The 14,926-nt window shown below is 40.7% G+C and overlaps 1 protein-coding gene across 1 annotated transcript in view; it reads right to left on the bottom strand.

Moving 5' to 3' along the window:
• The window catches only part of RGS20 (regulator of G protein signaling 20), a 72,735-nt gene extending 58,545 nt beyond the window's left edge, over positions 1–14,190 (bottom strand). The window contains exon 1 of the mRNA XM_081266282.1: positions 14,011–14,190. Within this exon, the coding sequence (XP_081122408.1) occupies positions 14,011–14,079 (69 nt within the window). The 5' untranslated portion in view covers positions 14,080–14,190. The remainder of the gene's footprint in view (positions 1–14,010) is intronic.
• Positions 14,191–14,926: the final 736 nt, after the last annotated feature.

The raw sequence follows: 14,926 nt of genomic DNA, 5'->3' as shown, positions 1-14,926 counted from the left end.
GGAATTTTAAGTTGGGTCCTTTGATTTTATTTCTTATAGGAGATTACCTTAATGGGATTTTTGATCTGTTTTTCTGAAAAAAAATATTCTGAGAATAAACCATTTCTGTAAGAAAGAACATTGTTACCAGTTAAACTTTCATATTTACTCTCATATAAACTATTTTCTACAAGAACATAGTAATATTCCACACTAAAATTTATGTTATTGATCAGAGATAGTGTTTACTGGGAAGGACGGGAGAGTAAATATAGGCTTTGAGGTCTGTATGTTTTCTATCGCAATTACTCAGCTCTGTATCTGCTGCACGAAAACAGCCACAGATACCATATAAACAAGTGAGTTTAACTGGGTTCCAGTAAAAACTTATTTATGGATAATAAAATTTGAATTTTATAAAATGTTTATGTGTCACAAAATACTATTCTTCTTTTGATCCCCCTCAACAATTTACAAATATAAAAATTATTTTTAGTATTCATGCCATATAAAGGAATTGGAATGGATCTGGCCCATGTGCCTGAATTTATTGACACCTGTTATAAATAAACAGAAACTCTCAAGAGATGGTTTACAGATAATTGGGAAAAGTACAGATTCTAGAGTAATAACATCCTATTGATTATGCTCAAGAAGTCTTCACCATAACCTCATGATAATGTAGGGTACCACAATAAAGGTCAGTCACATATCATGAATAGCATAATAAATTTACATTATTCCTTCAAGCCCAGGCATTCTCCTGACTGCCAAACGCATGCTATATTTAACCACATAGTCCTTGCCACTGCATAATCATCACACTCTGGTTTCTTTTTTTTTTCCAGCCTAAAACTTGGCTTATAACCTTTAACGGCAAAATCATTGCATGGTATATGTTTACCACTTTGTTTAAAAGGTGAACAGAGCAGCACCGTTTTCACTAACGTCATATGACTACACATTTATCTTCTCATGCATTGCAAACCAGGAACCTAGATTTTTCAGTGCAGATACTGGGGTTTGTTTAAAGCATTGCAGAACTAATGGTAAACACATCTTACATGAGTGGCACTGAGGAACGTGCACCTGATGATAAAACCAATGACAGGGGTGCAGAATCTTCAGACACAAGATTAAATTTTGTAACTTCATATTCACAACACTGTAGTAAACTTTCTCAAGTGTAATATTTCAACTATAATGTACAAATCAATTATAACTAAAGGTGTTAACCCTTTTTTTTCAGATGGGAAAAATGTTTGCTACACTGTTGTCAAGAAATGATGTGCATTGATTTGGACTATTCAGTTTTAAATAATATTTGTGAGTATTCTGTGCAATACCAGCACAATAAAAAAAGCATCACATAATGTTCACATCCGAGTTTTTGCAAAAACCTTTGGTATAAAATCTGCAATGAGTACAGAGGTCCAACCTACTTGACACCAAAATCAGAACTCTGATTGATATCCTAGACTTTAGGTTCTAAATGGACTCCTGAGTCTCCCGGTCCAGGGAGACTTTCTGGTTTTATACATGGCCCTAGAGAGAGTTGCCAACCACTCATCTCCAAGGAATTATTCTGATTCCTTCCTCATTATGGTCTTCTGTTTCACTCATAAGAAAGCTGGTTCTATCTCCAGATGTATGTCAGGCCTATGTACCTCGTCTATGCTGTTCAGGTGGGACCTGTCTCTTGCCTGGACTGTTCCAATAAGACCCAGTTCACTCCCCTTTCTTCTCTTCTCCATGGTTTTCCTGTTACTGTGGCAGAGTTCAGCAGTTACCACAGAGTGCTGCTATAGTTTGCATGTGGTTTGTCCCCTAAGGTTCAAGTGTGTGCAAAACCCAATATTTTATTGTTTTAAAATAAAGCCCAGAGGGCTGGGGATGTGGCTCAAGTGGTAGCGTGCTCGCCTGGCATGCGTGCGGCCCGGGTTCGATCCTCAGCACCACATACCAACGAAGATGTTGTGTCCGCCGAGAACTAAAAAATAAATATTAAAAATTCTCTCTCTCTCTCTCCTCTCTCACTCTCTCTTTGAAAAAAAATAAAAAAATAAAATAAAATAAAACCCAGATTATGATAATCTTCTCTTGTGACTTAGGCCCTGGATAGTGGTATTGGGAAATAATTGGATCTTTAAGAGGTGGTACCTAGTGACAGATCCTTAGGTCATTGAGGGTAGTTCTCTGGAAGAGACTATGGGATGCCAGGCTCTCTCTGGCTTCCTATGTGATCTCTTCCACATATGTGCTTTTACCATGATGTGACACAGCCAAGACGGCCCTCATCAGACCTGAGATTATGACAGTGCTATGCCTTTGAGCCTGTGAAATTGTGAGCTAACTAAACCTCTTTTCTTCAGAAAGTTATTCTGCTTCACTTGTTTCATTATAGCAACATAAAACAGATTAATGCAAAAGATATGGTCTACAAAACCCAATATTTTACTGTTTAAAATAAAGCTCAGATTATGATAATCTCCTGTGACTTTCTATGACAATCCATGACACTAGAACAAATCTAAACTTTTTATGAGAGTGTGGTCTCTCCACTAACAATTTCCAATGAAAGCACAATTTCCCCCCATGTCGACACAAGCAAGTGTATCACACCTTACTTACATGAAATTTATTAGTGAGCAAACTCAGACTCACAGGTGTGTCTGAGTTTGACCTATCCAAGTATGTCTGATATATCCAAGTCAGGCCCAAACAGATTTCAAACTTTAATCTTTCAGTCTGAGGTCTGGGACCATCTCATCACCCCCAGAGCTTTGCTCCTCATACCTCAGGTGTGCATGGGCCCCAATCAGATAGATTTGGATTATTTATGGATGCCCATCCGTGAGTGCCTCTGGAGTCCTTTTTCCAGCAGTCTGCTGTTGATTAGAATTGGCTAATAGAAACCCCAGTGCACTACCTTATCCCATACAGCCTCAGCAATCCCAAGAGGTTCTCCACAGGCTGAGCTGACAGAATGTTTTAATTTTCTGTTCCTAGGGAATGTGTGAGAGAATCTCTTTTCCTCAAGGTTTGGTTTTCCATAATTCACACCAAAATATCTACTGAATTTTATATCACCATTATTTTTGGCCTAAAGTGTCAACTAGACATATAGGTTGGACAAACAGATCTAAAATTAAAGAAATTTTCAAAGAATTGAAATGTTTAATGATTGTGCATTTTGGACTTTTTGTAGGGAACCATAGCAATTTGTAACTATTTTTGTGATACAACTTAAATCAGTTAGGTATAGAGAACCCTGGAGATCCCACCCTGCACAAACACACACACTAAGAATAGGTAAAATAGCCCATATATATATGTTTGTAGCTTAGACCCTGGATAGTGGTATTGGGAAGTAATGGCATTTTTAAGAGGTGGTACCCAGGAAGAGATCCTTAGGTCCATTGAGGGAAGTATATAATTGAGGTATGTATATAATCTATATGTTGCTTCCTGGTTTTCAGAACATATTTGATATAATTCATCAAATTTATTCTATAAATCAGTATCTATAGTTTTCATGCCTTCACAATTTTGAAAACGGGTCACTAGAAGGTAAGGGAAAGAAACAGAAGCTTTTATATAGTTATTACTTTTATTTAATGTGCCCAAGGGGAATTTTTCACTTATTTTGCACAAGTTTACCTTTTTCATACTCTTTAGTACTCTTTTATCCTTTAAGCCAAATTTATACTCATGGCTGAGTTACAATGTTCTGGTGTTTTTTGATAACAAATACTTTATTTTCCAAAAGAATAGCATTGCCTAACAAGTCATTCAAAGGGCTAGAAATTATTTACTTATTTTGCCTTAGCAAAAACTTAGCCTAGTGAGAATTTGATAAATTACAGTTTGGTTTGGTATATAAATAAATCTTATACCTTGACTTAAATCTGCCCCCAAGTTCTTCTCAAAACCTGGAGGTTAGAGCAGCAAAGCTAGCAATCATAGCACTGAAGAACTAAAGACTGAGTGAGCTATGTACCCAGTTTCAGGAATACAAACAGAAATTCCGGTTTTCTTTGCCCAGTCAGGAGAGCTGCCTCCATGATTACTATTTTCATCTCAGAATGAGAGTGGAATCTAGTTGTTTCCATATATTGACTCAGTGTTTTTAAAAAATAAATGCCAAAGTTGACATAAAAGAGCAGCTCAGTAACAGGAAATTTAATATGAAAATTAATATTTAAATCACTCGTGGACATGATGTTAAAATTACAGCCCCCACACAGACTCTCCTCTGCAAAGGTCAACCAGCTGTCCTTTCCAGAAAATACTGTTAGCCTTTTCTTAACATTTCTTAATACTGTTTTCTTATTGCCAATATCTTATAATGACCTCTACTGGATATAACACAAAGTAGATGTAGATTTTACTGAGAATGACCATTCTGAACGTAATTCTTTCATCAATTAAATTTTATCTAAATTCTTCAAATTTCAGGGAGCCACTTTTAAAAAAATCTATAAATTACAAAGATTTGGCCAAATATGAATTTTAAATAATCAGAAGTAGAATTTTCCTCAATGTTAGGTGGTACAGGTTTATATTAAAAAGCTTTATTCAGAACCTTGTTCAAATGGTAAAATTTTTAGAATCTATACCAAATATAACTATATAAAAAGTAAATGTTAAAAGTCAAATAATCCATGGTCAGGGGCTTTAAATAATGATGAATAAAATAGGCACTCTTCACTAAAGACTCTCTTAAACTTCCCTTACTACTATAAATTTAGTATTATTAATGCAGTTATACACATTCAGATTCATAAGCTCACAAAAGTAGTGATTTAGTCAAAATTTGAGCCCACTTTTATTTCATTTCAAATTACAAGCTGCAATTTGAAGCATAAAGAGTTGCAAGAATTATAAATATGTTTTTCCTTCCAACATTTTTAAACTCACAAGATGTACATTTACACATACAAAAGGGAAAAGTTAATGTTCAATTTTCTGAGTTCCATTGCAAACAAATGATAAAATATAAAAATAAAAAATGTCATCCAAGGATAGAAGGAAAGAAACTTGACTAAAAAAAAATGTTGATTGGTTAAGGCACATTACCATTCCTGCACAACAACTTAAAAAGCCAGATAAATAGCTCAAATTACATTTCTAAAGACATCAGAGAATTGTGGAAGCAAAGAAGGTTAAATCAACTAACATTTTTGAGAAGGATGCCACTTTTAAGGTGAGTAGTCTGCCACTAACAGTTTTCTTCCCAGGGGCCTTGCTGATTCTTAGCATGGGCTAAGGATATAAAGAAACTAATATGTCATGTGGGAGAACAAGTCCCCTTCAGTACCAAGACCTTCCTCAAGCATATGGCTGACCTCCTTAAGACATTTACCAAACATGGAAGCCATGTGGAAGGTGGGGGCAAAGAGCAAATTTGACAACCTCCCATTCTTCCAAGATTAAGTAGCTAAAAAACCTCAGGATCTGCATCCAAAGCCCAAGCAACAGGTATGAACAGAGGTAAGTCACGGCTTCTTGTACTGCAAGTAGTATCAGCCTGGTTCAATATGTTAGGCCTGAAATGTCCCTCTGAGGGAGCTTCCTTACTGAAGGAAGATATTATCTGAACCTACATAGTTCAGTTATACACACTATCTACATTTAATAAGAATTACTGAACATTTTAAAACCCACAAATAACAGATACAGGAGCATGGACAATCTCAATATTGGATTTAGTAGACAAAAATTAGATAGCCAAAAGTGATGAAAAGATAAGGGATTTCATCACAGAAATTAAATTTATTTAAAGAATCAAATGGACAGTCATTTAGAACAATTCACTCATTCTGCAATGAACAATGCACATCAGAAAACAGGCTAAACTGAGACACAGAACAATAGAAAGTATTCAAACTGAAGGAGAGATTAAAAAAAAAGAAGTGAACGTAAGAGACAATAAAAGAAAAAAAGACATGAGAGGAAAAAGGAAAATAGTCTAACATATCCATGATTTTAATCCTGAGAGCAAAAAAGAGAAAGAAAAAAACAGGACAAAAACAACATTTAAAGAGATATTTAGTGAAATTTTTGCAGAGCTGATGAAAGACATCATCCTACAGATACAAAAAGCTCAGTGAAGGGCTGGGATTGTGGCTCAGCAGTGGAGCACTCGCCTAGCACATGTGAAGTGCTGGGTTTGATCCTCAGCACCACATGAAAGTAAATGAATAAAATAAAAATGTGTCTGAATACAACTAAAAAAATATTAAAAAAAACTCAGTGAATCTAACACACAAGAAGTACAAAGAAAATCATAGCCAGGCATATTATGTTCACTTTGGTAAGCCAAAAGCAAAAAGAAAAACTTTATATTAGCCAGAAAAAAAGAAATTATATTCAAAGAAATATGACTTTCCAACTATGAAGTCAAGAGATAACAGAATAAGAGTTCTTTTTTTTTCTTTTCTTTTCTTTTCTCTGTGTGTGTGTGTGTGTGTGTGTGTGTGTGTATGTGTGTTTGTGTGCAGTGCCAGGTATGAAACCCAGGCTCTTGTGCATGCTAGGGAAGAACTCTACCTCTGAGCCACATGCCTGGCCCTAAAAATGAGAGTTTAAAGGTAAGCCACAGGCTTGGAGAAGACATTTGCAACACACACATACATTTTTGACAGAAAACCTGTATTCAGAATATATAAAGCACTCCTACAAATTCTTCATCATCATCACCATCATCAACATCTGACAATACAATAGAAAAATGGGCCAAAGACTTAAAGGAGCAATTTTTCCATAGAAATTACACAAATAATTGGGTATGGTGGCTCACACTTCTAATCCCAGCAGCTCCAAGAGGCTGAGGCAGGAGGAGTGTGAGTTCAAAGTCAGCCTCAGCAACTTAGTGAGGTCCTAAGCAACTCAGTGAGACCCTGTCTCCAAAAAAATTTTAAAAAAGGGTTGGGGATGTGGCTCAGTGGATAGGAGCTTCTGGGTTCAATCCCTGATACCAAAAGCTTTTAAAAAAAGGAGTTGTACAAATAGCCAAAAAGAATACAAAAAGGTGTTCAACATCATTAGTAATCAGGAAAATAAAAATTAAAATCACAACAATATACCATTTCAAAGCTCCAGAATGATGAAAATTAAATAGGTGAACAATATTAAGTACTGGTGAAGACTTGAAGCAATACATGCTTTGATGGTAGGATTGTAAATTGATTTGGAGTATAAAAACTGTCTGTCAGACTCTAGTAAACTAAACATATATTGGACCTACCACCCAGCAATTTTACTCCTGCAATTATATTCAAAGGACCTAAGTTCATTAAAAGACAAGGATGGAAATGTTACTCATAATAGCCCCAAACCAGAAATAACTCAAGTATCCTACAGTAATGGAATGCACTGGGTTTTATTTACAAAAGGAGCACTGCACAGCATTGAAAAATAACAATATGGGCAACAAGAGTGGATGAATCTTGAGAATATACTGCTGAGCCATATACCAGATACAAAGATTCTGTACTATATAATACATATGCAGTTCAAAACCAGGTATGACTGATATATGATAAGAGAGGTTATAAAAGTGGTCACCTGTGGGGATAATGACTGGGAGGAAGCAAGGTGGGGTCTCCTAGAGTGAAGGAGGCTGAAATACTCTATATATTGATCTAGATCAGTTATGAGGAATAATTGCCCCTGGGAAACAGCTGGCAATATCTAGATATATTTTTTTTGATTGCCATTTAGGGAGGGGTACTACTGGCACCCAGTAGATCAGGAGTCTGCTAAACATCCTGCAACATGTTGATCAGACTCTCACAAAAACAGTTAATTAACCTAATACATCAATAATGCTGGTGTTGAGAACCCTGAACTCCATGGTGCTCAGATGGCAGTATACTCATGTAAAGTTTATTAAGATGTATTCTTAAGATGTGGATACCTTCTCAGTGGCGTAGGAGGCTGAGGCAGGAGGATCACAGGTTTGAAGCCAGTCTCAGTAACCTAATGAGGCTGTAAGCAACCTAGTGAGACCCTGTCTCAAAACAGAAAATAAAAAGGGCTAGGGATGTGGCTCAATTGTTAGCACCCTTAGGTTCAATCCCTGATGCCAAACAAACAAACGAACAAAAATGATGTCTACACATTATTTATAACGCAAGTAAATATAATTCAAAGCTATGAATCTCACCAAAGTACCTCATGGTTCCTCAGTGAAATATAACACTCTTATAGAAACTTTGCTTCAATTTAAAAAAGTCTAATTTATTGCTGGGCACGGTGGCATGTGCTGATAATTCTGGCAGCTCAGGAGGCTGAGGCAGGGGGATCACGAGTTCAAAGCCAGCCTCAGCAATTTAGTGATGCTCTAAGCAACTCAGTAAGACCCTGTCTCTAAATAAAATATTTTTAAAAGGCTGGGGATCTGGCTCAGTGGTTAAGTATCCCTGGGTTCAATCCCTGGTACCAAAAAAAAAAAAAGAAAAGAAAAGAAAGAAAGTCTAATTTATCAATGTGTCCTAATAACCTGAACTTGCCAAGAATTACAATAAGTCAGAAGGATTTGCACTCTTTATGAAAGTTTCAATTAAATGCAAAGTATCTCTACTTTTCTACAGAGCAAGAGATATATGAATTAGTATTCAAGTTATCTCTAGAAACAAATATTTTTAAAAATACAATAAGAGTATATGTCAGAACCAATACATCTGGGATTCTCTTGGAACCATAGGAAGATGAATAGAGAAAAATATACATGTACCTTCGAACAGCAGTCCAATCTTGTTTCCAAGGATAATAACTTCTTTTTTAAATCATATTTTTGATACATCATTTATTTTACTTTTAAGTATAGTTTAAAAGGGACTTATTACTTTTTTTTTGGGGGGGGGGTACTGAGGATTTAGCCCAGGGGTACTTTACCACTGAGTTATATCCCCAGTTCTTTTTCTTTTTTCTATTGAGACAGGGTCTCATTAATTTGCATAGGTCCTCACTAAGTTGCTAAGGTTGGCCTTGAACTTGCAAGCTTCCTGCCTCAGCCTCCTGAGTTGCTGGAATTACAAGTGTGTGCCACCCTAATTATTAATGAGACTTTTACAAATATTAAGAAATCTAAAAGGCCCGAGGATGTAACTCAGAGTTAGAAAACTCACAAACACACATAGGAGGAGGAGAAGAAGGTGAAGAAGCAGTGCCAAGTACTACTAGCCTTAGAGCTGCAGCACAAACTTGTGGGCATATAGACTCAAATTGGATTTTACAATAGAGTGAAACTAATAACTAGAAACCATAAAGGTCAACTGGATTTAATAACTCTGGAAATAATTCATGTGAAATATAACTGCTGGGCAATTGAGCATAGTATTCATTTTTTACAAATGATTCCCCCATGCAAATAGCCATATTAGAATTAAGGTAATCTATTCTCTGAATTCCTAATCATGTAATAATGTCTTCAGCACTCAGTTGCATCAAACTTTATTGTGAATGGCCTTTTCAAGAGCCCATCAGATTGTACTATGAACTGACTCACGCCCTGCAGCATCATCTAAACTCTTAAGCTCCTAGCAGCTCAAGGTAGCATTCAGGGACTATCTCAGATGGTGCCTGTGGTAGTCAGTGACTCACTCACACTTATTGTACTGAATGCTAAGCTGTGACTCAGAGTGAACCCTATTAGTTGCTGACTGACACTCTACTTATTTGAATAGAAGCTCACATTATGAGTCACCTGGTGGTGCACTGAAAACCAATCTGAAATATTCCCATTTGGACAGTGATTCATATTATAATCATATTGGGACCTGATTGACACATGTGATTTCAAAACTCAGTTCTGCTGAACTGGCTTGGGAGCATGCTAGAAAGTCACTCCCTGCTTAATGCACTGCATTTCTGTCTAAGAAGAACATGTGGTAGTTATACTGAGACATAAAGTCAAGGGTAAGATATTCAATTCACACATTGGAGAGAACTATGGTTTCCTTCCTCAAGGACATAAGCACCATTCCTAGAAGTACCTTCCCTGGAAAATGAACTATTCCTAATATTATATAGGACAAGCTGCTCACCTGAAAGATTCTGCCATAGAATCCCTAAACCAGTTATGCAAGAGCTAGACCTTTAAATCACTGTCTACATAGTACATGGAAGGTGGTTGTCATTAGACTGTTCCAGGCAGAAATGAATGAACAATGGGATTTTAGAAATTTATATTCAGGTACCTGAACTAAAACCACTAACTGGGCTATTGCATTAAAACAAGACAGCCCTGTAGGGGACGGCAACAGATACCTGTAGTCCCAGCAACTTAGGAGGCTGAGGCAGGAGGATCCCAAGTTCAAAGCCAGCCTCAGCAACTGAGCAAGGCCCTAAGCAACTTAGTGAGAACCTGTCTCAAAATAAAAGATAAAATTTTTAAAAAGGGGGGGCTAGGGATGTGGCTCAGTGATTAAGCACTCCTAGGTCCAATCCCCATTACCATTAAACAAACAAACGACAAAAAAAAAAAAAAAATTTCCCCTCATTTTCTCTTGCTAGTCCACAAAATCTGGAAGAATAAGATCTCTTGAATAATTTTGACATCTTCTCCTAAAAAGTAGAGAGAAAATATCTTCAAAGCTGTCAGAAAGGAGATTTTAAGAATTTGAGAAAAATTCAAAAATGATTTTCAAAATAAAACTGCTTCAAGGGATGAAAAGAATATGCCCCTGAATGTATACCCTTTTAAGGTGGAGCCTTAAAATCTACAGCTGGCTCCACCTCTAGCTTGATCAATGATGTTAGCTTAGTGGAGGGAAGTCATGTGGTCTCGTCTTACAATAGGAACAACCCTGACAAAGCCTTGGGACAACAGTAGCCATGCCACCACTGGTGGTCTTTCATGGTGTTGGAGGTAACACATGCTTGCACATTGTTTTCCTTAGGTAAACTTTCTGGTTTCCTATTTGTGATAGTTTCACGAATCTGTGATATACAAGAAATCATCAGTGTGGTGTATAAGAGCCCTGGGAAGGGAGTTGGATATAATTCTGTTTCGGCCCCCACATAGCCTTATAGCCTTTCTGGATGTTTCCTCATCTGTACAATAAAAGAGGTAGGGGGAAAAAAAAGTAATCTGATGTCATCATTCTAAATTTTTGATATGCGTATTGTGGGTAGAATGTTTACAGTGATCTCAGAGAAGTTAGCCCTTCTAACTTCTAAGTAAGTTTCTAGAATCTCTTAAATAAAATGGACTCAGCAACTTGAGGGTCATAAGTTCAAGGCCAGCCCCAGCAACTTAGCAAGGCCCTAAGCAACTTAGCAAGACTCTGTCTCCAAATAAAAAAGAAAAAGGGCTGTGGCTCAGGGGTTAAGTGTCCCTGGTACCAAAATATTAAAATAAAATAAAATAAACTCAATGAAGTTTTTTATTTTGAAATAAAATAAACTCATTGAAGTAATTCAATGAAGATACTGGATTTTCTGTAAATATCCTGATGATGTGGGTTTTTTTTAAAATGTATGTCTTACAAAGTGAACTCTTTTGAGGGTTAGAAAGAATTTTCTTAGAATGCTGTTTGAAAGTTCAAAAAAAAAAAGTTCAATGTAAATACCTCATAATTATTTGAAATTAAAGGATCCAGATGATATGAAACTGCATCATATTCAGATTGAGATATTGATATCACACATTTACTGTTTTCCTGATTTTAATGATGGATGCCTATATTATTGTGTACTCTTTACAGCATACAAAAAATGAATTTTTCTTCTGATATTTTTATATTTTGAAGTCCACTTAGCCCATTTAGCACCAATTTAATTGTAATAAGAAATTCCACTTTGTATGTGCCAGGCAGTTGTAAGAGCTCAACTGAGTGAAGCAATTACCCCATGAGATAGGATTTTTACTTATCCACATTTTACAGATGATAAAACTAAAGCACAGAGAGGTTGTGTCTAGATGTGTGTCTAAGGTCACAAATCTAGGTTGGGATTTTAGCCGTGGTTTATAAATTCCAGGCAATATTACCTATTAGGCAATAATCCCTGTTATATGTGTTACTGATACCCAATACAAAAGATACTGCTTCATAAATAGAAGATAAACAAGATGGGACCCAATAGAAATTTAGATTTTGTGCAAAAAAATTAAGTAATAATTTTTTATTAAAAAAAAAACTAGTAAACTTGCAAATTATGATTGTGTCAAAGGATTTACAGACTGAGCCATTCCGTTACAAATGTCCCTGCCAAGTCTGGGAAGGAAGTCAGACTCCTGGGTTAGCTTGGACGTTTTTTGGTTAACTCCATGGTCTGGAACCACCAAAAGTAAAATGAAGACAAGCCAGGGTCCTGCCACCTGTGCCCAGGAGGATGGGCACTGACCAAAGGAGGGTGACTGGTGATTGATGCTGATTGATGCTGGAGCTTCCAGCGCCCCACACTTTACCAAGGCGATTCAGAACACCTGGTAAACAATGGACTGCTTTTGCTAGCCTTTGGTCTAGAGGGTCGCTCCAGCACTGAGGGCACTGACTGCAGTTACCACAACTCATGAACCCCAGCCGAACGTCTAGGGTGGTATGGCATGGGGAATTCACGTGGAGTGATTGGCCTGTGCCACATTCTTAACAGGAAAGAGATTTTTTCCCTCTAGCTTTCTCCTCCTTAAGGACAGAAATCCTGTACTACTACATTCACTTCTCTATGCTGTCCTCTGCGAGGGCAGCAGATGCTTCCTTCGGGATCCCCCTAGCCTGGCCCCAGACACTCTTCACAGCCACGTCCTGCCTGCAGCTGGTGTCGCTTGCTGGCCCTGACCACCGCCTGGGCTTTCCTTGGATGCTGGCGAACCCGGGAAGCTCACGACCTATCCCCGTGCCTGCGCGCCTCTTCTCCCAAGGCCCCTTCTAAATGCGCAAGTGGGGTGGGTAGGTTGCAAAGATCGTAGACAACCCCTTCCCAACGCCCACCTTCTCTCGCCTACTCCTCCCCCTGGCGGAAAGTGTTAGAGCACAAAAACCTCTTCCCTAAAACGCCCACTCCTACCTCCGCGCGCCGCCTCTCCTAAAGTCCCTCCCTTACCCATTCCCGGGTAGGAGTGGGTGGGGAAATCACCGCGCTCAGAGATCCCCAAAAGGGCCATCCCACATTGTGACCCCCTTTCCTAAGGCCCCAGTTCCACCCCCGTCCCCCAACGCTGGAAGGCAGCTGTGCCACAGACCCTCCTCTGCACCACCCACCTCCCCTCCGCACGTAGCAGCCAGCCTCTCCCGCAGCCGGGGTGCCCAGACTCGTTCCAACTTACCTAGAGCAGCTCCGAGTACGGAAGATCAACCACCTGGGTTTGTTTAAAGAAATTCCCCGCGGCGCCCGCACCTTAAACGACACTTCTGCCCCTTAAGTTTTCTAGGGCGTGAATAGTCTCCCGGTAAAAGCCGGTACCAAGCCGGCCCCTCCAGGGTGCTGGTGCCGGACGCCCACTTTCCGGCCCTGCTCCCCGCCGCTGTCTAGATTGCATTTCTCCGAAGAAAGGTACTGAGATTCTGGGAGTGTCTCCTTTCCCTTCCCACCTGCGCTCGAATTGCCCGCCTCGGGCGCCCTGCCCCTTCCACAGCGGTCTCCCCATCCAGTCGGAATGCCGACCTCTCTACTGGTCCGGAGTTTCTCAAATGTGCTTGGGATGGTCAATATGCATTTTAGACTTTAAGAGCCAGACTCCCGCGTCCCCCACCCAGTCACAGAGCCGGGGCCACAGAGATGGAACCGCGCGACGCTCCGAATGATCGGATAGATATTGATAGTGGTGGCCTGTGAACCCCCTTTAGACAGCGACACCTCCTCAGCCAGTCCCCCCACCCGCCACAGGCACCGGCTAACGAAGGAGGCTGGACCCTGGGAAGTGTTGACCGATCCCCACGAGCTCCCGCGCCACCGTGGCGACAAGAGCCCCAGGTCCCGCCGAGCGTGCGCGCCCCCCCCGGCCTCTGCCACTTCCCAGCCCCAGGCCTCCGGGCGAGTGTGAGAGGAAAAAGGAAACGGTGAAGGAAGCCGGGTACTCACGATCCCACCGTCCACCAGAGTTGTTGGAGGGGAAGCACCCGGCGACTCGCCTCCCTTGGCTGTGCGCATGCGTCCGGCGTGTTCCTGATCTTTATTACAAAGCCGACTGCTGTCTTTACTACGCCCGCGAATGCTTGCCTCCGCTTTCCCCTTCCTGCAGCTCCGGGTCTCTGCGCGCCCTCTTCTCCCTTCCTCTTCCTTCCACTGCAATGCCTCTTCCCCGCCCCCTCACGCCTCCTCCCGCGGCTGGGCAATCCCAGGTCACGCCTCCCTCTGGCGGCGGCGTCCTCCCCGCCACGGGGGCTGGGGACACCACTCCAGGCTCCACGAGGGCGGGACCCGTGATCGGGCCTCAGTTCCCTTCCTCCAGCCCCAGGTTGGGAAACACTGAGAGTGTGGGGGAAACGCTATACGAGTGCAGAGGGCGTCTGCAAAATGTCCCCTCTTACGCCCTCCTCTCCGCGTGCGGGGGCCGAGCAAGAGACTCCAGTGAGCGGGACTGCGTGCTGAGACCTTGTGAATGAAGTGGAGAAGAGGGAGGAGCGCGCTGGCCCGGGGGACAGCGCCGCCAGCGAGGGAGTGCTCCGTCTCCAGAGTCACCCTGGTGGACTGCCCCGCCACAGCAGGGCAGCCCCCTACCTTCTCCCGGGTTCCCCGCGCTTCAGAGCCTGGCCCCCGCCCCATCCCTGAATAGTCTCTGAGTCCGGTTCTCCCGCTCTAGAAACGGGGGGCGGGTTTCTAACCCTGTCATACCCAGCCACGACCTGGAGGCCGCACTTGGTGACCCACGGCAGGGTGGAGTAAAGGGAGAACTAATCCCAGGCTCAGAATTTGGCTGAATCCCTCGGCCAGCAGCCCCCCTGCGTACTCCCTTCTCCAGGGACTACGGGGTTCGTGGGGAGTGGAGACCCAGCGC

This window comes from Spermophilus citellus (genome assembly GCF_964194105.1).
Source record: "Spermophilus citellus genome assembly, chromosome: 14".
NCBI lineage: Eukaryota > Metazoa > Chordata > Mammalia > Rodentia > Sciuridae > Spermophilus > Spermophilus citellus.
The sequence above is the reverse complement of the archived record's forward strand: the minus strand, read 5'-3'. Positions and strand labels throughout refer to the sequence as shown.